General features: G+C 43.1%; 1 protein-coding gene across 1 annotated transcript in view; it reads right to left on the bottom strand.

The window, feature by feature from the left end:
• The window catches only part of gabrr2a (gamma-aminobutyric acid type A receptor subunit rho2a), a 95,007-nt gene that overhangs the window by 54,885 nt on the left and 13,981 nt on the right, over positions 1-26,141 (bottom strand). The window contains 1 exon segment of the mRNA XM_037747184.1: positions 10,703-10,770. Within this exon segment, the coding sequence (XP_037603112.1) occupies positions 10,703-10,770 (68 nt within the window).

Below are 26,141 nucleotides of genomic sequence, written 5' to 3'. Positions count from 1 at the left end.
TTCCACAGATGTTCTCAGAATCATCTTGTAGTGCACGGTTTAGCTGTAAGATGAGAAAGTTTGTGACGCCGCCGCCATTGTGAAATCGGTGAAGGAACGCCAAGGTTTTTTCACATGACCGGAGCACAGCCAATAGGAATGCTCTCTCAATGAAAAGACCTGTGATTGGTCAAAGTCTCCCGTCGAGGGTTAGATCTTTTAAAGCCTGAAAACAGAGCTATGAGGAGGAGCAGAAGTCTAGTTATCTCTCAGAACACTTGAATTACTATATGCTGAAAGGTTATGGAATTGTTCCCAATGCAGCCCATACTGACTCTGAGTTTTAACTGATATAATGACTATAATGTATTAACTTGCATTTAAGTCCAATTACACAGGACTTGTAGGAACGTACAAGCACCACTAGATGGAGACAGCATGAAGACAGCGTATGAGACTTGCAGTGCTTATACCGTAATACACATATTTAAGGTTCCACGTAATTTGCGATGCTTTATGAATTATGCTGAGTGATATTTGTAGGGTTTAAAACTTATAATGTTGTCGAGATTACCCAAGCAAACCGAGAGTTTGCTATATGTCACAGATTTTAGGAACAGAAGGCTGCTTCAATCCAGAGTCTGTAACCCTGTACGCTGTAGAATTAGAGCCCACCGCTATTATAGCATTTACGGTATTAGTTCCCTGTGAGCCGTGATGCGCCGAGAGAATGAAAAGTGTTACAGTTTGAACAAACACCTCGAAAACTAGTTAAAAGACAGCTGGTTATCTACAAGTACTGGATCCTTTGAGACCACCGGTTTGATGTACCCGCTGAACTTATGGATTTATTGAGCAGATGACTTTGAATCACGCCGGGTCTTCTGTGAGGAACCCGGAAATGTTTTAACTCTGACTGAATGCGGAGCGAGATGAATGACGCATTGATATCGAAGCTATCCAAACGTATGACAACGTTTCCTCGATGGTGATATGTGGCCTCTTGCCAGGTAAGATGAGGCTGGTGAATTTTGAAGCCTTTACCTTTAGATGAAGTAGCTTGAGGTGGGATGAATGTAGTGACGAGGCGCTGTGATGAAGAAGCCAGAAGCTGTTGAAGACGCTGATGAGGCACGAGCCTGAGCTGAATGCATAAAGTTTGCTGGATTTAACCGAGACTGCGAGTGCGATGTTTGTGAGCTGGAGTAGCAGATGAAGCTGCCTGAGCAGTGAACGAGAGGGAGAAACTCCTCTGCTGAGGATCAGACGTCGCTGGTTATACCACTGAGACTGGATGAAGGTACGTGAACTATTTGCCGTTTGCATCGAGCAGCTCGCATCGGTTTGTGCTGATATTGACGCTGAAACAGCATAGAGAACGTTTTTTAAACTTTTGACAGCAACAATGTGATTGGTTCAGGGAGATATGGCAAGCTCTGATTGGTCACTGAAAAGAGAGACGCCCATAATCAGCTGACATAGTAATAGCCCATGAGAGAGTGACCCAGAATGAATGAGATTGCACCCCTAGTCTTCCTGACTGAATTTACGCACAAGCTTCATTAGTTCATTAGTTAGTGTTAGTGTTAGTTCATTAGTTAGTGTCCATCAATCGTTGGCATCCCAATAGTACACTCTTCAGATTGAAGGGAAGCATCACGCAGTCATCTGCACACAAAGTCATCATCTCGACCTGTCACAGTAACGACAGCAAAATGCTAGCTCCTCTAATGACCGTTCAACAGATCCTCTATACTCATGCATAGAACTGGTGGTGGTGTTTCAGCTTAGCGGATACATAGCTGCTAATTGTCCCTCTGCTTTATCTGGTTCCGGTCAGAGCTGACCTTGGCATTCATCAATTCATCTGTTCAGATTAATTAATTCAGATCATTACAAGCAATTCATAGCATATTTCAGCTAATTGCTCAATTATGCGTTCTGTTGTTGACATATTCATTGTTTTATTTTGCAAATGTTTATGTTCATCATACTTCGGTAAGTGGTTTAATCATTATATTCTGATAAATGCTTTCATTTATTATCATCTGCTTTCATTACCTTTGAATACTCCTACACTCTTTTCTTATCTCATATTCAGCTATTTTCTATTATTCATAGCTTAGTTGATTACTCCTATTCACTTATATTCTGGTCTCTCTCAGGACCTTTCTATTGTGACCTCTCTATTGCTCTGGTCTATCATGACCTCTCTATTGCTCTGATCTATCATGACCTCTCTATTGCTCTGGTCTATTGTGACCTATCTATTGCTCTGGCCTATCATGACCTCTCTATTGCTCTGGTCTATTGTGACCTCTCTATTGCTCTGGTCTCTCATGACCTCTCTATTGCTCTGGTATCTCATGACCTCTCTATTGCTCTGGTCTATCGTGACCTCTCTATTGCTCTGGTCTCTCATGTCCTCTCTATTGCTCTGGTATCTCATGACCTCTCTATTCCTCTGGTCTATCGTGACCTCTCTATTGCTCTGGTCTCTCATGACCTCTCTATTCCTCTGGTCTCTCATGACCTCTCTATTGCTCTGGTATCTCATGACCTCTCTATTGCTCTGGTATCTCATGACCTCTCTATTGCTCTGGTCTATCGTGACCTCTCTATTCCTCTGGTCTATCGTGACCTCTCTATTGCTCTGGTCTCTCATGACCTCTCTATTCCTCTGGTCTCTCATGACCTCTCTATTCCTCTGGTCTCTCATGACCTCTCTATTGCTCTGGTATCTCATGACCTCTCTATTGCTCTGGTCTCTCATGACCTCTCTATTGCTCTGGTCTATTGTGACCTATCTATTGCTCTGGCCTATCATGACCTCTCTATTGCTCTGGTCTATTGTGACCTCTCTATTGCTCTGGTCTCTCATGACCTCTCTATTGCTCTGGTATCTCATGACCTCTCTATTGCTCTGGTCTATCGTGACCTCTCTATTGCTCTGGTCTCTCATGTCCTCTCTATTGCTCTGGTATCTCATGACCTCTCTATTGCTCTGGTCTATCGTGACCTCTCTATTGCTCTGGTATCTCATGACCTCTCTATTGCTCTGGTCTATCGTGACCTCTCTATTCCTCTGGTCTATCGTGACCTCTCTATTGCTCTGGTCTCTCATGACCTCTCTATTCCTCTGGTCTCTCATGACCTCTCTATTGCTCTGGTATCTCATGACCTCTCTATTGCTCTGGTATCTCATGACCTCTCTATTGCTCTGGTCTATCGTGACCTCTCTATTGCTCTGGTCTCTCATGACCTCTCTATTCCTCTGGTCTCTCATGACCTCTCTATTCCTCTGGTCTCTCATGACCTCTCTATTGCTCTGGTATCTCATGACCTCTCTATTGCTCTGGTCTCTCATGACCTCTCTATTGCTCTGGTCTATTGTGACCTATCTATTGCTCTGGCCTATCATGACCTCTCTATTGCTCTGGTCTATTGTGACCTCTCTATTGCCTTGGTCTCTCATGACCTCTCTATTGCTCTGGTCTCTCATGACCTCTCTATTCCTCTGGTCTCTCATGACCTCTCTATTGCTCTGGTCTCTCATGTCCTCTCTATTGCTCTGGTATCTCATGACCTCTCTATTGCTCTGGTCTATCGTGACCTCTCTATTGCTCTTGTCTCTCATGACCTCTCTATTGCTCTTGTCTCTCATGACCTCTCTATTGCTCTGGTCTATAGTGACCTCTCTATTGCTCTGGTCTATCGTGACCTCTCTATTGCTCTGGTCTATCGTGACCTCTCTACTGCTCTGGTCAATTTACCCCTCTATTGATATAACCCACCCCCCCCCCCCCCAAAAAAAAAAAAACATTGGTCAGATGGACCCTAGCATTACTCTGGTCGTAACGACCTTATTCATCACACTTGTCTGATTTGACCTCAATCATCTAAAGGGGCCTAATTGTACCATACATTATATCTGTCTGATATGACCTAAATCAGGGGTTCTCAACCTTTTGCAACTGAAGGCCCAGTTGTGATTGTCAAAACATTTCCGAGGACCACCTTCCCAAATAAATGAGTAAAAAACCTAACATGTTTATACAACAAATAATAAACTGAGTTGTAGATATGTGTTATGCCACTGTCAGCTGTAATGACCAAAATACATATTCTGCTTACCCTCAGTGAGACACTTGGGCTTGCCTCTGGGAAATAATGAGATCAAGTCGTGGTGGGATGGGTGAGAGGCTGACACACAGAGTAGCATTCAAAGTTGCTTTCAGTTTGTTCCTTGCCTTTGATTTGTGACAGTCACAATGGAAAACCCTGACTCACATAAATAGGTGGTGGTGAAAGGCAACAGAAATTTGATTGCCCCTTTTGACAGAGAGGGATATTGACTGGCAGCCAGTATCCAGAATGAAGCAAGGTCTACTTGTGTGAGCTGAAGCTTCAGGCTGCTGTCTGCTGATAGTTCCATCAGTTCATTTTCCAACACAGTGGAGAGAGCTATGTCTTCTGAAGCAGGATCCACAGAGAAAGGGTCCAAAATCCAAAGGTTTCCATCTCGTGCATCTTCTGGGAAGTAGCCTGCAAACTTTCCTGACAACTGAGTCAAATGCTGGGTTATAACACTGGATATGTTGACATGAGGAGTGGCTTCCAGAGTTTCACTTAGGAGTGAAAACACGTCAAATTGTCCCTCCTTGACTCTTCTGTTCCACAGAATAAGTTTTTTCTTGAAGCCCTCAATTTTGTCTGAAACCAAAAACACTGTGCTGTTTCTGCCTTGCATTGATATATTGAGCTGATTTAACTGGTCAAATATATCTGATAAGTAGACCAGTTTTGCACAAAAGTTACCATCAGTGTAATGCTCAGCAAGAGGGGAGTGCTGCTCTTCCAGAAATGTGTGCACTTCTCATATTTCCTCACCACACGCTTCGGAGCTTTTACTGGCGCAGGGTTGTCTCCCACATCATGTTTTCGCTTTAAAAACCGATCCATTTTGTCTCACTGCATCTGAGAACGTTAGCTAGCTAACAGTGGCAAACACGTTTGTCTCTACCTGATGATGTTTGGTGTTTTTACACAAGGCCTATTGAAGGAGGTTGGGTCACACTTAATCAACGCGCCTTCGGGGTACCGCACATGCGCAGTAATATCTGCTCTGCACTCGCCGAAATTGAGCCGATCGCAACGCACGACCGCAGCTCCAGTTACACTGCGCATGTGTTATACCCAAAACAAGACCCGTGTCCACCCGTGTCTCAGCCCCTTCAATAGGCTTTGGTTTTACAGCAGCTGGCATCTTACCTCCTTTAGGTTTTACCTGTTCACTTTGCTAAATAATAATAACAAAATAATCTAGTACCGCTGCCTCCGCGGCCCACTAGATGGCGCTCTGCGGCACACCGGTGGGCCACGGCCCACTGGTTGAGAATGGCTGACCTAAATCACTCGGATGGGTCCAATGTTACCCACTCACTCACTGCTATGTCTTCACCCACTCATGGCACTGGTCTATTGTAAACCCATTATTTTCACTGGTCTATCGTAAACCCACTCTTTTCACTGGTCTATTGTAAACCCACTCATGGTACTGGTCTATCGTAAACCCACTCTTTTCAATGGTCTATCATAAACCCACTCTTTTCACTGGTCTATCGTAAACCCACTCTTTTCACTGGTCTATCGTAAACCCACTCTTTTCACTGGGCTATCGTAAACCCACTCTTTTCACTGGTCTATCGTAAACCCACTCTTTTCAATGGTCTATCATAAACCCACTCTTTTCACTGGTCTATCGTAAACCCACTCTTTTCACTGGTCTATCGTAAACCCACTCTTTTCACTGGGCTATCGTAAATCCACTCTTTTCACTGGTCTATTGTAAACCCACTCATGGTACTGGTCTATCGTAAACCCACTCTTTTCACTGGTCTATTGTAAACCCACTCATGGTATTGGTCTATCGTAAACCCACTCTTTTCAATGGTCTATCATAAACCCACTCTTTTCACTGGTCTATCGTAAACCCACTCTTTTCACTGGTCTATCGTAAACCCACTCTTTTCACTGGTCTATTGTAAACCCACTCATGGTACTGGTCTATCGTAAACCCACTCTTTTCACTGGTCTATCGTAAACCCACTCTTTTCACTGGTCTATCGTAAACCCACTCTTTTCACTGGTCTATTGTGACCCCACTCTTTCCACTGGTCTTCGTGACCCCACTCATTGCACTGGTTAATGATTCCTTGTTCTTACATCACAGGGTTAATTTCAAAAAGAGAATTAGACATGGAAGATAACCATCTTCCATGTCTAATTCTCTTTTTGAAATTAGGAATCCACAAGGGGGCTGACTGTGGCTCAGAGGGTAGGGCTGGTTGTCCAACAATCGGAAGGTCTGTGGTTTGATCCCTGACTGCTCCGGGTCACATGTTGATGTGTCCTTGAGCAAGACACTTAACCCCAAATTTCTCCCGAAGGCTGAGCCATCGGTGTGTGAATGAGTATTTAGATTAGATCCTGATGGGCAAAGTTGGCACCTTAGCAGCCTCTGCCATCAGTGTATGAATGTGTGTGTGAATGGGTGAATGCAGACATGTAGTGTAAAGAGCTTTGAGTGGTCGGAATACTAGAAAAGCGCTATATAAATTCAAGTCCATTTACCATTTACATGGTAATGTATTTGTAGTGTAGAAAACACTCATTTCTACCCTACTTTCTTTTGGGGGAATATATCCTAATCTCATCACAGAATCACTACCCCCTTTTGATATTCTACGTCATGATGGAGTCTAATCGTCAAAGATTTTGCACTATTCTGCTATTATGTATCATATAATAAAATTATTGTTCATTCTATACAGGGTCTCTCCTGATTGAAATGAAGCTTAAAGCGAAAGTTTTTCATCATCTTTCATTCACAACCTTTCTGTCTCTCTCTCTCACTGGCTCCTACTCTATCAGCTGACTGTGGGTGGTTCAATCTTAGATAACCAAACAGATTCTATCACGCTCTCCATGAGCCAATCATATCGTTGCAATCACATTTTAAAACTGTTCTCCTCTCTGTTGCTGTCAGTTTCAATTCAGTGTGACTCGAGGCAACTCGCCTCCACCCCATCACCTCCAGTCTTCATCAGATTCAGTACCCAGTCCTGCTCTACATTCCTTCATTAGATCTTCAGCTACTCCTTCACCACCACCACCAGTGTCTAGACTCCAGGGGGAACATATCCTAATCTCATCACAGAATCACTACTCCCTTTGATATACTACGTCACGATGGAGTCTAATCGCCAAAGACTTTGCACTATTCTGCTATTATGTATCATGTAATAAATGTATAGTTCATTCTATATGGGTCCTCTCCTGATTGATGTCAGTTAAAAGGAAAACCCTTAACATATTATTTCAGTGACTCAAGGGAAGCATAGACTTTCGATGACATGACGTTTATGTAAATAAAAGTTTATCAAACAAACATTTCAAAACTTATGTGGTCCTGTCTTTGCTTTAACACACACCAGAAATGTATGACAAGTATGTCTATGACTACATCATACTTTCATCTCGTGGAACATATTTACAGGTGAAAAATAAGAACCCTGGCAGCTGAGTTTTGCACATACTGGAGCCTGCCCAGGGCTTTGCTAGGAACCCCGGACAGAACTCCATTGCAGTAGTCCAAACGGGAGGTGACGAAAGCGTGGATGAGGGTTTCTGCCACAGAGTCAGAGAGTGATGCCGGAGACGTGAGATTGTTTTTTAGGTGGAAGAAGGCGGATTTGGTGATGAACCTGATGTGAGACTGGAATGAGAGAGTTGGGTCCAGGATGACATCCAGGTTGCGGACTTCCGAGGATGGGGAGAAAGAACAGCCATCAACGTCCAGGTGGAGATCTCCAACCTTCCGGAGCAGGGCCTTGGGTGCCACAACCATGAGCTCGGTTTTGTTGCTGTTGAGTTTTAGGAAGTTAGATGACATCCAGATTTTTATTGCATGCAGGCAGTTTACAAGTGACTGTGGGGGGAGCTGGGTGGTGTCGTCAGCATGTGAGTGAAAGCTGAGACCGTGGTGGCGGATGATCTGACCAAGGGGGAGCATGTAGATGGTGAAGAGGATGGGTCCCAGCATGGATCCTTGAGGTACACCATGGTTTACTGGGACCGGGGTGGAACTGGAGTCTCTGATTGTGACAAACTGTTTTCTGTCCCTCTCCCCTGTGTACCTACATTGGCTTAGATAAATTTATAATTTGCGTCGGCTACAGCCATGAGGACAATCAAAAATCTGGAGTTGTAGTTGTGGTAGGTACTTCTAGATTTAGCAGGGGGCTGAATGTAGATATGTTTGCCGTCTATGGCACCCAGGCAATGAGGAAACTGCCACTTCTCTTGAAAAGCCTTTGCCACCTCTCTCCACTCTTCCTCTGTTGTAGCTGAAAATAAAGATCATAGATATCATGTAACATCATGTAATGTTATTACAGTCATTTTTTAGACATAGACCCAAAACAGCACAATTCATAACAAGCACAATACACAATATGATGGGGTCAAGTGATATAGCCCAGTGGGCCCACAAGGGGTTCTAACAGCTGCCAGGGTGGCCTTGAGATGATAGAAAGTATTGAAAACAATGAGCCTAATTGCTCAACAATTACAACAATTTGTTAAATATACACTCAAACTCATTTGCACAATTAGATGAGGATGAGAATGAGTCATTGGAAACACTAACATTAAACCTCTGACACATGGAAATGTTGATATGTGAGGCCCAATTCCAGACTGCTTCACTCACAAAAGTCAAGACATAATGATTTATCTACATAAATAACGCAAATCAGTTAATATAACATAACTTTTTACTATCTGCAAATGAATAAGAATGGGAAAAAGGAGGAATCTGCTTGCATGATATTTGAGGATTACTGCAATGCCAAAAGTTGTTTTGGAATCACTTTTATGTTTTAATGAGGTCAAATAGAATAAGCTTAACTAACTGCATTGGACAGTGGAGTGTGTAACGATGGACAAGCAAACATCTTATGGAGTATGTCCTTGGGCACAGGGGGTTCTTGTTAGCATAATGATTGAGTACCACTGGTTGAGCCATCAAAAACCATGATGCATTTGCATTTCCATAATGGCAAGATCACAATACAGTTTCTTTTGTACTAGTTTTGTAGCAGTGGTGGCAAGGGGTAATGGTTGCTCTACAGTTCTAGTGCAGGTTGTAGGATTACAACATTTATTACATGGATAGGTGATGCTGATGAAAGCACAGCTTATAAGCACTGGGCCTATGATTGTTTGCTTGTATGCTATATGAAAATGAATACTGTCAAGGTTACTAAAAAGAATAATCATTGATGTTGGTATTATATTGATGTATTATGCGTGCTGCCTACTCAGTGTGTTATTATGCAAATGTCATACCTTCAAATGATCTTCCTTTAAGACTTGATATAGGGCTTCACAGGTCTCCAATACTATCTCACTGATAGTAGTTTGGCCAATCCGGTACTGGAAGCTCAGAAGGTCACGCAAGCCCCTCCTGTCATTGTCCTACAGAAGAATAAAAGCAACCAAATCTTTTGCACTTAACTGAGCATTCAAGTCAAAATTGGAAACTCAGCATGTTTGATTAACCCAAAATTATCTTACATAGATTACTTCAGTGATCTTTGGTAGAAGGCATATAAATCCTTGGTTACCTACTATTTGTAAAGGACACATGCTAGGGTGACTAAAAACATACATAAGACCTTAAAAAGTGGAGTGCTTATGTGTGCACGCCACTTAATAGCCTATGATTGAATGGCTGTAGGGCATTTCACTATGGGGGCTAATGTAAACAGCTGTATTGACTTTGTGTTGATTTCAGTTGGATTGTCTGCAAAACCACCTGATAAAAAACACATCTTTGTTTACCAAACGGTCATTTACCAACTGTTTTTCCTCCACGAGATTTTTCAACATACAGTAGCAACATCATGTAACCTATAGGAAACCATGTAGCTAGCTAGCTAGCTACATGGTTTCCTATAGATAGCTAGCTAGCTAGGCACTTGTACCTATGTAATGTTCAAACATTCGTTACCTCAAGTTCTGTTTGAAGTATGGACAGCCCATACCGTCCTCTCCGTGCCACCTAGGAGCGCATCCACAACCGTTTTTTCTTTATTTTCTTTTTCTTTTCGCAACACAAGACCGGCAGCATCACACACAACACTTCTGTCGCCATGATTGACAGTTGCTTCAACCGCCTCCCCGATGACGTCTGAACCTGTGCATGATCGTGAAAAACGACGTGCCGTAGTTGGTCGTGGTCATATGTGTAGTCTTGCCAGTCACCCAACCAAGACACTGCGAGAGTTTATTGCGCTGTGATCGTTAGATCTGACATGGTGACCATCATCAAAGACGTGTAGTCTGATCCCAGCATTAGGTACATTTTGAACAGATAAAAAATGTGCAAATAATTTGTGATTGCAATTGGAACTATGGACCATCATACGATTAATCACAATTAAATATTTTAATCAATTGACAACCCTAATATATTTAAAAATTACAAAAGAAATCTTATTTGACTTAATTCCACCTTGTTATTACACTTTACTACACTATTTCTACTTTCCCCCCCTTTTGTAGCAATAAATCAAGTTCCATCTTTATCTCATACTGTGACGTCATCTTTAATACTCTGTCACATTATATACAGTTGTGGATGAACAGGTTTTCTTACCATATCAACCTCAGAGATGCTGTCCAAGCTCTCCACCTGAACGTCCACTCCAACAGGGATTGCAGGCCCTGCCAAACAAAAGCATATCATGAGCAAATAGATGTGAAAGTCCACTGCAGGTGGTGCTGCCCAGCTGCTTTATGAGAGAACTATCTGAATTGAGTAGGTTGTCTTCCTCCGCTCTGTTCAGAGTGTTTCAGACACACAGTTTCCTTCTACCACAACTTGACTGGAGCTAACGGGTGGATGGCACAAAATGGATAATTTTCATTAGGATGTACAACATTTTAAGCAAATTTGAGTTGATATTGGCTGGCACTTATGTATTGTCCATACTTCAATACACTAAAAACCTGACTCCTCCACCCTTCTCCTAGCTTACTCTTTTGATATGGGAAGCCAAGAAGTCATATGTCCTAATATCATGAAGATTAATAATGCCCAGTGACATTATAGACTCATAGAACAACTATCAGTTCCCCTCTATCAATATGCTACCTTAGGGATAATTCTACAATTCCACAATTTAATTTAGCAGACGCGGGTGCGTCCAAGCGACATACATGTGAGAGTTTGTACAACACAAGCAAGGATCTAGATAGAAAGGAACAACGTGAGTAAGTGCCAACAACAGCTTCAAATCCAATTGGACACAGATGCTGACAGGCAGTGCACAGAGGAAATGCACGCAGATTTTTTTTTTGTCAACATCATCATTAACAATATCAACAACGTCCTCAAAATCATTATCACCAATATCATCGTCATCAACATCATCAATAGCATCATTGTCATTAGGTGCGGAGTTGTTCATTAAAGAGCTGGGTCTTAAGCTTTTTCTTAAGGGTGGAAAGGGACTCTACGGAACGAGTGGAGTCCGATAAATCATTCCACCACAAAGGAGTCTAGCTAGTGACTTAGGGCCCTGTTGTGATGGGAGTACCGGGCACCTTTCATTGGCTGAGCGTAGTGGGTGGGAGGGAGTGTAGACCTGGATGAGGGAGTTCAGGTAGGAGGAAGTGTAGACCTGGATGAGGGAGTTCAGGTAGGAGGGAGTGTAGACCTGGATGAGGGAGTTCAGGTAGGTGGGAGGGAGTGTAGACCTGGATGAGGGAGTTCAGGTAGGAGGGAGTATAGCCCTGGATGAGGGAGTTCAGGTAGGAGGGAGTGTAGACCTGGATGAGGGAGTTCAGGTAGGACGGAGGGAGTGTAGACCTGGATGAGGGAGTTCAGGTAGGAGGGAGGGAGTGTAGACCTGGATGAGGGAGTTCAGGTAGGAGGGAGTGTAGACCTGGATGAGGGAGTTCAGGTAGGAGGGAAGGAGTGTAGACCTGGATGAGGGAGTTCAGGTAGGAGGGAGGGAGTGTAGACCTGGATGAGGGAGTTCAGGTCGGAGGGAGTGTAGACCTGGATGAGGGAGTTCATGTAGGATGGAGGGATTGTAGACCTGGATGTGGGAGTTCATGTAGGAGGTAGGGAGTGTAGACCTGGATGAGGGAGTTCAGGTAGGAGGGAGTGTAGACTTGGATGAAGGAGTTCAGGTAGGAGGGAGGGAGTGTAGACCTGGATGAGGGAGTTCAGGTAGGAGGGAGGGAGTGTAGACCTGGATGAGGGAATTCAGGTAGGAGGGAGTGTAGACCTGGATGAGGGAGTTCAGGTAGGAGGGAGGGAGTGTAGACCTGGATGAGGGAGTTCAGGTGGGAGGGAGTGTAGACCTGGATGAGGGAGTTCAGGTAGGAGGGAGAGAGTGTAGACCTGGATGAGGGAGTTCAGGTAGGAGGCAGGGAGTGTAGACCTGGATGAGGGAGTTTAGGTAGGAGGGAGTGTAGACCTGGATGAGGGAGTTAAGGTAGGAGGAAGGGAGTGTATACCTGGATGAGGGAGTTCAGGTAGGAGGGAGTGTAGACCTGGATGAGGGAGTTCAGGTAGAAGGGAGTGTAGACCTGGATGAGGGAGTTCATGTAGGAGGAGGGAGAGTAGACCTGGATGAGGGAGTTCATGTAGGATGGAGGGAGTGTAGACCTGGATGAGGGAGTTCAGGTAGCTGTTTTTGTTTCTGTTTTAAGCGAGCAACAGGGTTTTGAATTTGATGCAAGCGGCAACTGGGAGCCAGAGAAGGGATATGAACAGTGGAGTGACGTGTGCTGTTTTGGGTTGGTTGAAGACCAGTCGCGGTGCTGCATTCTGGATAATCTGCAGAGGTTTGAATGTGCATGCAGGGAGGCCTGCAAGTAGGGAGTTGAGCAGATCGACACGACCGAGCAATAGAGGCCACGTGAACCTTAAAGGTTAGCTGGCCGTCAATTATGTCAATCATGTCAACAATGACCACAGTGATTCACTATACACAGCGTTGGATATGTGCCCCTTTAATATGCTGCAAATGATACCAACAGTTACCATTGTATGTGGGAGATTTATATTGTTAGCAGAAAATAATAAATAGAAGATCAAATCACCAGTGTCTTGATTCTGAGCTAAACCTTGGAGCCACATCACTACTTGACAAACACATTCTCACTCCCAACTCATCTAGGGCTCGTGGCTCTACGCTTCAAATTATGACGCTCAAGGTACCCCTCTAGCATCAGTTTAGGACTTCAGGGACAGTGCGTCAGTTTCACCTTGCTATATGCATAGTGTCTTTTCAAAATAAACTTCCCTGTTCAAAGGAAACGTACAGTTTATGCTCATTACATGTCCCTCATTACATGTCCCTTTTCAAAATAAACTTCAAACGTAGGTTTACTTAGTTTTCATATTTACTTCTGTAATAACTACTTGGTTAGGTTTAGGGGACAAAAGTATGTGGTTAGGCTTAGGAGATCATGATTTGGGTTAAAATAAGTACATTTGTTATGTACATACGCTACATTACTTATGTAACAAAACTATGGTAAATAAGTCAAGGTTGACTTGGTTTCACACAGACATGAACGGCGGTCTAGTGGATGAAAGTCTGTGTTTGTTTGACCCATCCATCACCCCCCACCACCCGCCCTACAAGGACTTTCTCGCTCTTTATACTGCGTCAGTTGATGTGGATGGGTTTACATTGGAGTCAGTTGAAAGCACTGACAAAGTGGCGGTATTTGACGTGTTGGGAGGGAGAACGGGTTGACTTGACCCAAATAACTCATTGCCTTTTCTTTTCCTGCAGACACTTCCTACTTGTCAACGCCTTAGCTAAAGCAATGCAAAGTCTGAGGAGGCAGCAGGAGAAGTTCAGTGATTTGTTGTGGGAAATGGCTTATAACCTGAAAGTCCAAGGGAGGGCAGGTAACGGCAGACAAGGAGCAGGGAGCAGTTGGCAGATAGCAGATAAATCCAAAACACAAGGAAAACTAGAAAAACAACCACTAAGAAAAATAGAGTGGAGCTCTAAGCACAAGGTACGAAGAGACAATCTGGCAATGACACACAGACTGTGGGGCGGCTGTGGCTCAGAGGGTAGAGCAGGTCGATGTGTCAAGACACTTAACCCCAAATTGCTCCCGAAGGCTGAGCCATCGGTGTGTAAATGAGTATTTAGATTCTGATGGGCAAAGTTAGCACCTTGCATGTATGTGTGTGTAAATGGGTGAATGCTGACATGTAGTGTAAAGCGCTTTGAGTGGTCGGAAGACTAGAAAAGCGCTATATAAATACAAGTCTATTTACCATTTACAGACTAAATACACAAGGGGTGTAAACGAGGAACAGGGGAAACCAATCAGGATGGGGCAGACACTCAAAAAGGCGGCAAAACACACAAAGACAGAAAGTAAAACCAAACATGACACATGAGGAGTGAACTTAATTAATATAAAACAGGGAACACTACAACCAAATGTCAGGACCATGACACTGATAGCATCCAAATCTGCTGATATTGTGCTAAACTGTTGACAAGGTCAAACCCAAACTATTGGTCCACAGGGGAACATCCTGAATGTTTCCGTCAGGTTGTGAGATGATTTATGTTTCTATATTGTTGCACTCACTTTGCTCCAGAACAATAAATCTCTACAGGTGAGAGTGTCACGACATTTGCTGGATATTCATGATCTCCGGTGAAGCCCTGACCTTCTCTCCAGCACCACCATCCAAATATTTAAAATGACCCCTTGACCAACATTTTGGTGCATGGTATCACAACATTAACAGTGGAAATTCATGTTCACTGAGGATGCATCCTCATGTTTCTGTCAGCGCTCTGACCTTTCCTCTAGTACTACCATCACGCACAAAATGTCTATTTATACACAAGAAATGAGAGAATTTAACATGTAGATTGCTGTGGAGTTTTTTTTTATCACATTCATGCTGCCCGATGGATGGACCCTTTCCATCTTGAGCATTCCCTGATCTTTCCTCTAAAACTAAGAGGCGAAAAAACAACCACTTGGACAAAAACACAAGGTGGCAAGGGACCAAACAAATAAATGAAAAAACTAACAATCTCACTTTAAGATTGGCAAACTAAAATTTATATGATTTAGACCACCACACCAAACTTTACATCCTTCTCACAGCATACAGATTTGCCAAAATGTTAACAATTAGGTTTTATGCAAAACAAAAATATTAAAGAAACAATAATTCTTAAAAATAAGACTTGGAAAGATTAGGAACTTTTCATCCAGCCCATTTGTACAAAAAGGCGTATAAATGCCACGATAATGTGCAAGGCGTTTAGCGTGCAATGAATACACCTCTCTTGTTTGTCGCGTGTCATTTGTACGCTATGTATCCTGCACTGACTGCAATGTAAACGCATCTGTGTATAAATGCTACAGTAAGAGTTATTGACGTAGTATAAAATGTGAGAAAGACCACTTATTGGCGGGGTCCAACAAACACTGGACTTTAACCAGGAGACCCTTGTTGACCGGTGTATTGTTACCTCCGCCAAGGCCAAAGGCCTAGAAAGAAGGTTATGTTTTCACCGGCGGTGGTTTGTTTGTTTGTTTGTTGGTTTGTCTGATAGCAGGATTACTCCATAAATTTGCGTTGGATTTTAATGCATTTATTCAGAGGGGTGGGGTGTGGCACAATGAACAATCCATTACATTTTGGTGGCGATCCGGATCATGATCCGGATTCAGGAATCTTTTTAATAATTTCGATCAGCCTGAGCATTAAGACCACAGGGTATAACACATGCGCAGTGAAACTGATGACGCGTTCATGACGCGACGACGGTTTAGATGAGTTTTATTTTGTTTCTGTCCGGGGGGGTGGGGGGGGGGGGTGGCGGGGAGTAATTGTACTTGGGCACCTTGGCGGTGGTCTGCGCTCTCCGAATGCCATTCTAGTTTTATAAGTTACATTAGTGACGTTTGTCACTGACAAGTGTTGCGCTTTTTTGTTGACGTTTGTGACGTGTTTTTTCCGTAGTGACCTACGTACATGTTTTACTTAGTTTACTTACTTATTTTAAGCCCAACCATGATGTGATGTTCAGAGTGTCAGTGAGTGTTTTGCAGTCAAACTACGCCATCGGTTTGGTGTGCATATACACAACGAGTCAGTGAGACAGAGTGTACGGTGCCTGCGGAGAGCTCAGTCAATAAAGCCATGCCTCTGTTCAGTATATCGTTGTCGGCCTAGTGCATAGCCACACAACAAAAACATTACACATGACTATTTCCCTTACCCTAACTAAGTGGTTTTCTTGCCTGAACCTAACTGTAGACGTTAGCGTGGCGTATAAGTGACACATGAAAATGCTAAAATGCGTACTCATGACACGCGGAATGTCTATGCACTGTCGTGGTATTTATACGCCATCCTGTGAGACTAGGTTGTTTCATCAGATATTGAAGCCTGGCATCCCGAAAAGCTTGCGAGGGGGAAATGGTGGGAAATGACAAGCTGAATTCTGCAGTAAGTTCTTAAAAGTGCCAGTAATTTATTTCCACCCGTATCCTTAATAGTTACACATTAATTTGTTGTATTTTTGGAGGTGGCGTTCGAATACAGTTCTTCATTATTTGGTTGATGCAGATACGTACTTCAAATATTGTGTATTGTTTTATATAGCTATATGTATATACTGTATATGTACTTATATGTATGTATAGAGCCTATATGCTAAGTGAATTTCTCCCTGTTAAATCTGAATGTGAGTTTTGGGGACCTAAATACAGTGAATGGGATCTACATTTTAAAAAAAGCATTGGTGACACCAATTGTCACTCCATGTGAACTCATGGTGACATTTGGCCCATTTTCTCAGTGTGATTTAACTTGTGTGGAGTCCAGGAATTGGCAGCTGTCTCACTTAAGCAGTGAATAAACGAGGGATCACAACACATTACGCAAATCCACAGGAAGTGGAACAAGTGACCCAAAAACAGATCGGAATTCTGTTTCAGGGTTATCTTAATGGAAAAGAGGAAATTCAAGCAACACCTGTTGCAAAGATGTATTATTTAAACAAGCAGCTTTTAGAATATTTGTGACTGCTGCAAGTGCTGCAGAGAAATCTTGTTTTACATAGTTATGTTCGTACACGTTGGGTCAAATCAAGGTTTTTTCATGATTGGTTGAATTAAAAAAAGTTTTTGAAAAACTTTTAACTTTATAAACGTGGGGTTCAGTGTTTCGCTCAAGGACACTTTGACATGCAGACAGTAGGAACCGGAGATCGAACCGCCAACCTTAAAGGACAACCCACTCTACCCACTGAGCTACAGCCGCTTCATGCCATTACAGTACATGAACTGTACCTATAGGAGGCCACATGTTCTATTTACTGCATCTCATTCTGCTTTACTGTAACTGGATTCTTGTAAATGTTTCATATGTCTTTACCATCTCCGTCATGACCTCTGATCTCTACATAAAGATAACAGCATTACATGTGACCCTCGCACATATCACCAGTCAGCATGTACACACTACATAGATTGAACTAAAATAAAGTGGAGGGAAGATTTAAAGGCGATTTCAACCACTTTGCATCACTTATCAATACAGTCTGTAATCCAGAGAGATTAGCAGAGATGCTAAATGCTAGATTACAGTTATCAGAGCTCTTCATATGAGGGGCTGCGGAGGGATCTCTGCATTCGGGATTATTCTTCACTTACTGGGACAATGTCATCAAGTGTGTGGCACTTTACGCATAAAGGGTTCTGCTCTCAGAGTGACCTGATCAACCAATGTTCAACTGATTCAATAGAGTCAGTCATTCAGAGAGCTCAGAGAAGGACGGGTCAGAGGGTCTGGAATTTATAGCAGGACTTCAGATCTGAGATACAAATTATACAAAAATTTGGGCTGTCAACTGATAAAAAAAACAAAAACGAAATCATGATTAATCGCATGATTGTCCATAGTTATCATGATTAATTGCAAATTAATCATACATTTTTTATGTGTTCAAAATGTACCTTAAAGGGAGATAAGTCAAGTATTTAATACTCTTATCAACATGGGAGTGGGCAAATATGCTGCTTTATGCAAATGTATGTATATATTTATTATTGTAAATTAATGAACAACACAAAACAATGACAGATATTGTCCAGAAACCCTCACAGGTACTGCATTTAGCATAAAAAGCCAGAAAGGCAGTCCAAACAGGCAGCTTATCCAAAGGGATCAGGCAGAAGGTTAGGCAAGCAGGTACAGACTTTTTATTTACCCGGAATCCCCATTAGTTACTACCACGGTGGAAACTACTCTTCCTGGAGTCCGTACCAAAACACTATATCGCAATGTAAAAACAGATTGGTAATTAAAATCCAAATCAAAAAAAGGAACTAAAGACAAACAGACTTCAACCAAAACCAAACAAGAAAAAACAACTAGAATGGCACTCAGAGAGCGCAGACCTCCGCCAAGATGCGTGATTTTAAAAACAGATCCCAGCTCCCAGCTGGCGGTACCGTGAGGTGGTTGGCTTATTATTAACACGGTGTGTTTCTGTGTAACGTATCAGCGGATGCCTCTCTCATTCAGCAGCCTTGTTATGTCTGTATAACGTTACACTACGTTGTCATCTACCGCTTTGTTCTTTCTCACCGCGGACAAACAGCAGCTCCCACACACACATCCACACACGTATATCTCTGCTCGATGAAGAAGGCGTCATCAACGCGTCATCAACGTGTCATCAACGCGTCATCAGTCACACTGTGCATGTGTGACTGGCTGATCAGAATCCTTAAAATATTCCTGAATCCAGATCATGACTTTGCAAGTGTGAAGCGAAGATACTTTATCATTACACCTGTTCACATGCACGTCTCACATGCAAGCACGACACATTAGCTTGGTGGCTAACAGCGGATTGTAAACAAGTGTAAGTTATTTTGTTGATGTCTGTGTTCTTCAGTCTTCTTAAGCTTCAGGAATATGATTTATTTTCTTAACATGTTAGATTGTGTCCAGTGAGATATTAATGAGTTTATATGGTGACTTTGCTGTTGTAAACATTACTGTTGCTGCTCTAGAAACAACATTTAGCCTAGTTATATTTAAAATATATGTATAGCTAATATGCACACTTCAATGCTGATGACCTTCAAGGCACTTTATAGTGGATGTCTTGCAGACACCTGCCTCCTCAGTTTGTATCAGCCCGTCACTGAATCAAAACCAGACCGGCTAGGCAGACATACTGAAAGTATTAGATTGACCCAGTCTGACAGGCAACGTTCAGCTCTGTGCTCTCAGCCTGCAGTTACTGCTATTGGTTACTTTTTATTAACATAGTATTATTGTTATTTTGCTCATGATGAATAGTTGTCCCACACTTCGCTACCCTTGCCAAAGTGCCGCCCTAGGCAATTACCTTGTTCGCCTATATGGACGCGCCGGCCCTGGAGACAATGCAAACTCTCATTATTAGGAAAGCATCCAAAGGAAAGCTGTGCTGCAGGTTACAGTATATGTTTTTAATGCAGAACCAGCAGCTGTCACACATATCCAAATTGCTTTACTAATTTTATGCAGACATATTATAGGCTAAGTGTGCACTGAAAGCTGTGTAATGTAAAGAATTTAAATTAGCTCATACAATATTTAAAGATGAAAGTGAGATACTTAAATAACTATAGAAATAACCAACTGGGATGTCTATGATAGGCGTTCTCTTAGGGCAGGGGTCAGCAACCTTTACTATCAAAAGGGCCATTTTAGGCAAAAAAAAAAAAAAAGATTCTGTCTGGAGCCGCAAAACATTTGATCATTGTGATGAAGGTAACACAGTTTATAGTCTAAGTATATAGTATATAAGTCTAATGCAGTGAGGGCCAAAGAGACAATGTACTACGGAGTATTAGGGCCACATTGAAGGAAAAAAATCAAAGATTTCCAGAATAAAGTCAGAATATTACAAGAAAAACGTCGTTACATTACGAGAATAAAGTAATAACTTTACGAGAAAAAAAGTTTTAAAATTACCAGAATAAAGTCATTATTTTATGCGAAAAAAAGTTTTAATATTACGAGAATAAAGTCATAACTTTATGGGAGAAAAAAAGAAAATAACACGTCAAATTACTACTTTATAGTATTATGACTTAATTCGCATAATACTACGACTTTTTTTCTCTTAAACTTATGACCTTATTCTCCTAATATTATGACTTTATCCTCAAAATCTCCGATTTATTTTTTCCCTCAATGTGGCCCCTAATACAAAGCGTCTCTAGACTTCTGTTATGATTTGACGCTATATAAAAATAAATTGAATTGAATACTCCGTCGTACCGGCGTACCAAAGACAATGATAAATAAAACTGAAAATGTAAACAAAAACACAGTTATTCATTTCCACTAATTTTTAAAAAATCCACAGGGAGCCACTGGAGAGGGGCTAAAGAGCCGCATGTGGCTCAGGTTGCAGACCCCTTTCTTAGAGGATCAGTAACCTGATAATGTTAGAATCATATATAGATATGAATAATATGGATATCATATCCTGAATATGGTTAAAACTAGCATTTGTCATGACAGAAATTACTATTTAACATTTGTCGTTGATTACATGACAAATACCAGACGTTGAGGGAAGTCCAGTTAATTAGTATTCTAAAATATTAAGTCATTTGGCAATGAAAAGATCACCAGGGGATGTCTGGCCTCGCGCAGCATCATGGCCCTGAAACAGCCCTGGGACTAATTCCCCACAGCAGCGGAGGAGAGCGGACAGCGCTGCTGGCCAAACACCAGGCCAGAGCCAAAATGTTTTAGCTGGCGCCGCTTTGCATCGCAGACCAGTCCTTGTGGTCATACAATCACACAGAAACTGCATAACTTTATGTCTTTGAGATTAAAGGTTGCATTGATAACATCTTTAAGTAGAATAATCCTTTAAAAAAAACAATACATCAACAGAGCTTTAAAAAAGGCCGATTACCGATTATTAACCGTTAACCGACAAGATTAGTGCGTCGCATGCAGCGGTGTGCCAGCTGCAGTGTATGAGCACAACAGACCCCAGTTCACCCGTCAGGGACAATTAGCAGCCACGCCGCTGCGTGTAGTATTGAGGACATGCAGCCACTTTCCCAGTAAGTCAACACCGCACCATTTAGTTTAGCTGCGAGGTTGTCAGCTGTGTGTCTGCCCGGCGTAACGTTACTCTGTCAGCCCATCAGCGAGTGTCCGACAGACTGTGTATGTGTGAGGTTGTCGGTGGCATTATAGCTGTGAATGTAGCAGTAGCAGTGTGTGTACAGTTTATTTGTTGGTGAATAAATACTACGACTCCTCAAGACCCGAGCCAGCTTTCTGTATCCTGCAACAGCAGCTCAGACTCTCTTAAGTTGGGCTGTTAAGGTGGACAAGCTATTTTCCCTTAAGTGACAAGCCGCTCGTGTGAGTTTTGCTCAGCTTTTATTTAATTTTTAATAATTTTTTAACCGTTTAACTGATAGCATTAATCAGTTAAAATCCTTAATGTTAGTTAACAGTTAAACGGTTAATTATTTACATCCCTAATTATGACTGTGAATTAATCCTTTTAAAAATTCTGACGGGTTGAAAATGAATATTTTGTTTATCTCTCTGGAAGATATCTGACGTTCGGTTCCCACTTCTAACAAGGCTTGTGAGCCAATAGTAAAACGTTAGACGTTAGTATCATGTGGTGTCTCTGGGTCGTCAGCGATCAAGTTACCTTTTGGAAAAAAACAGATAAATGGCTGAGTTTCTCTACATCAGCCTGCTGGATAAGTGAATATTTACCGTGACAACAGGTGTAGGGTGACCATTTTTTCAAAACCCCAAACTGGGACCCTTTACCACACGTTCATTATTATATGGGGGGTACATTAGAGGCTGTGACAATCATGACTTCACATTCACTACTTTCACCCCCTTTAATCACAGGGTTATCTCCGTCATGATGCACTGACAGTTTGGGAGTTCTGTAGAGAGTTTCCCTCAGAGGAAACGTATTGTTATCTGGGACTATGGAAATTATTTTTCAACTTTAGTTTCGAACCAGAGCAACACAGCCACACATCTACCTGTAGGCTATTAGAATTAAAAATGTGGAGCTCATACAACATTTTGGCCAGGATGGAGACACCGGGTGAAACTAAGACAGGAACAGACGGTCCCAAGGGAGTTATAAGCAGAGCGAAATGTTTTAAGTGATTCACAATTTTTCACCTACACTCCGGTGTCATGTTCTGGCTGTGTCAGCCTCTTATTATTTACTTTTGTGGTTTTGGTGTATTTTGGTATTTTTCCGGTGTTTCCTGTTTTATTTTGGTAGTTCACTCCTCCTGTGTCTTGTCTGGTTTTACTTCCCTCCTTTGTTTGTTTTCCCGCCTTTTGTTGATTGTCTGCCCCGCCCTGATTTGTTTCACCTGTGTGTAATCTTGTCTAGTATTTAAGTCTGTGTGTTTCCCCTCTGTCCTTGTCGGTTCGTCTTGTCTTCCCAGCCCCGTCTACCTTGTCCTCCGTGTCTCTTGTTTCCTCTGGTCCTAGTGTTCCTCCTGCCCGTGTTCCTAGTCTCTTCTGGTTTGTAGTTTCATGTTGTTCTCAGTTTGGTTTTTTTGGTGTGTTTCATTTGTACTTTGTGGTTTCTTTGTATTTTTGTTCTCCTCCCTGTTTTTGTGGTTTTTTGGATCTGTTTTCAGCTTAATTAAAGCTCGCTTTTATTTAATACATACCTGTCCTGCCAGTTACTCTGCATTTGGGTTCAATGTTAAATTCATCCTAAACGTGACAGAACGAACCGACCAGTAAAATGGACCCAGCAGAGCTGCAAATGTTTTTTTTGAAAGTTTGTAATTTTGAAAGGACTGTGGAAAGACTCTTTACTGCTGATTCTGATGCTTGGAGTCCCATCTTGGAACAGCTTGCTGTGCAGAGGCTATATTTTAAGGAGAAGCCATGGGTGAGCCATTTTGTGCCCCACTTAGACATTGTAACCAAGAGACTAAACCAGTTCATGCACACCCATCAGCTCTCTCTGCCTACAAATCACCATTCTCCACTACAGACTGTTAACATTGGCTTCCTGAGCTTCCAGCCCATGCCCCAGCAGTCAGCTAGCTCTAAGCTAGCATCAGCCCCAGATCTGTTCTTAGGAACCCGCCTTGCCCTGGGAGGCCCACTAAGTTTCCAGTCTAATCCTCGCCATGCTAGCATCCAGGACACTAGCTTCAAGCCGCATGCCATGCTAGGAGTTGGATCTCCCAGAAGGAAGCGTGGGTCTCAGAGGCGGCGTCCTCCTAAGTTTCTAAGTGTTCAACCCGAATTCAAGCCTACTCCTGTGTCGGAGGTCCGGCCGACCTCTGCTCCCAGAGTCCTGTCGGAGGTCCGGTCGATCTCTGATCCAGGCGTCCTGTCGGAGGTCCGGTCGACCTCTGCTCCAGGCGTCCTGTCGGAGGTCCGGTCGACCTCTGTTCCAAGTGTCCTGTCGGCGGTCCGACCGACTCCTGCTCCACGTGTCCTGTCGGCGGTCCGGCCGACTCCTGCTCCACGTGTCCTGTCGGCGGTCCGGCCGACTCCTGCTCCACGTGTCCTGTCGAAGGTCCGGCCGACCTCCGCTCCATGTCGCCTGTCGGCGGTCCGGTCGACTCCTGTTCCAAGGGTCCTGTCGGTGGTCCGGCCGACTACTGTTCCAAGTGTCCTGTCGGGGGCCCGGCCGACCTCCGCTCCACGTCTCCTGTCAGGGGTCCGGTCGACCTCCGCTCCACGTCTTCTGTCGGCGGTCCGGTCGACTCCTGTTCCAAGTATCCTGTCGGTGGTCCGGCCGACTTCTGTTCCAAGTGTCCTGTCGGGGGTCCGGCCGACTCCCATTCCAGGTGTGTTGTCGGGGGTCCGGTCAACCTCCGCTCAATGTCGCCTGTCGGTGGTCCGGCCGACTACTGTTCCAAGTGTCCTGTCGGGGGTCTGGGCGACCTCCGTTCCACGTCTCCTGTCGGGGGTCTGGGCGACCTCCGTTCCACGTCTACTGTCGGGGGTCTGGGCGACCTCCGTTCCACGTCTCCTGTCGGGGGTCAGGCCGACCTCTGTTCCACGTCTCCTGTCGGGGGTCTGGGTGACCTCCGTTCCACGTCTCCTGTCGGGGGTCTGGCCGACCTCCGTTTCGGTAGGACCGCAACCGCCACCTGCTTTTCCGGTTGGGTCGCAACCTCCACCTGCTGTTCCGGTTGGGTCGCAATCGCCACCTGCTGTTCCGGTTGGGTCACAACCGCCACCTCCTGCTCCGTCCGGTTCGCCGGTTGGGCCGCAACCGTCACCTCCTGTTTCGCCTGGGTTTCAGCCCAAAAACCTTGTTGAGGCTATGTCATGTTCTGGCTGTGTCAGCCTCTTATTTACTTTTGTGGTTTTGGTGTATTTTGGTATTTTTCCGGTGTTTCCTGTTTTATTTTGGTAGTTCACTCCTCCTGTGTCTTGTCTGGTTTTACTTCCCTCCTTTGTTTGTTTTCCCGCCTTTTGTTGATTGTCTGCCCCGCCCTGATTTGTTTCACCTGTGTGTAATCTTGTCTAGTATTTAAGTCTGTGTGTTTCCCCTCTGTCCTTGTCGGTTCGTCTTGTCTTCCCAGCCCCGTCTACCTTGTCCTCCCTAGTTTAGATTTAAATATTACCCATTTGGACTCATATTTTACTGTCACTAAGTAGTCAGTAGTAGTTGATTGCATCGCTGACTGTGATCGGAGGGTTATTTGATTTACCTTGCAATATCATGGTATTATTATGATTCAGAATATTTTAAGACCACATCACTTGCCCTTACACCCATGTCTGTATATTCCCAAAGCCTCTCTTTGGAGCAGCTTCCTCTCAACATTACCTCCCATGCCTGCTGCTGTGACAATCACTGAGCCTGCACACTGACGGAGGCATTAGTCAACAGCTTTGTGCTTGTTTTCTGTTCTGCATTACAAACATATAAAGACTTCAAAAGACTGCTTTTTGCTCTGAGTGCCAAACCAGTTTACCTCTTGTTGGACATAATTGAAAAAATTAAAAACTGGGGACGGTGTATTCTGAGGATTATCCAGAGCAACAGGGACACGGTTCCTGAAAAAAAACAAGCTGCTGTTCAGGTTTTCAAATGTAATTTTATAATACTGTGAGCAGCACAAAATAAATTCCATTCACCTCCATTGTATTGGTGTGGACGCAGATATCTCAGGGATATATATATATATATATATATATATATAGATACACTTTATTGATCCTCAAAGGGTAATTGCAGATATATTATATATATATTAGGGCTGTCAATCGATTAAAATATTTATTCGCAAATTAATCGCACATTTTCTATATGTTCAAAATGTACCTTAAAGGGAGATTTGTATTTAATCCTCTTATCAACATGGGAGTGGACAAATATGCTGTTTTATGCAAACATATGTATATAATTGTTACTAGAAATCAATTAACAACACAAAACAACAACAGATATTGTCCAGAAACCCTCACAGGTACTGCATTTAGCATAAAAAATATGCTCCAATCATAACATGGCAAACTGCAGCCCAACAGGCAACAACAGCTGTCAGTGTGTCAGTGTGCTGACTTGACTATGACTTGCCCCAAACTGCATGTGATTATCATAAAGTGGGCATGTCTGTAAAGGGGAGACTAGTGGGTACCCATAGAAAACCCATTTACATTCACTGATCTGGAGGTCAGAGGTCAAGGGACCCCTTTGACAGTTTTTCCTCACCAAAATTTAGCGCAAGTTTGGAGTGTTATTTAACCTCCTCAACACGAAAAGCTAGTATGACATGGTTTGTACCGATGGATTCCTGAGGTTTTATAGTTCCATATGATGCCAGGATCTTCACTCTAGCTTTAAAACTGAGCCCGGTACTACCTCCGAAAGATCGAATAGCGGCTGGGACTGTCGGATTTTTAAGAGGTGTGTAACTAGAATGATTTTGCCCACATGTGCTATGAGCTTGCCTGTTTTTTTTTTTTTACAAACACCGGTTACTCCTATTCATTGGAAAAGAGTTGACAACGC

This window comes from Sebastes umbrosus, chromosome 16 (assembly GCF_015220745.1).
Source record: "Sebastes umbrosus isolate fSebUmb1 chromosome 16, fSebUmb1.pri, whole genome shotgun sequence".
Taxonomy (NCBI): domain Eukaryota; kingdom Metazoa; phylum Chordata; class Actinopteri; order Perciformes; family Sebastidae; genus Sebastes; species Sebastes umbrosus.
Note: the sequence above shows the minus strand (reverse complement) of the source record. Positions and strands in the feature narration are given on the sequence as shown.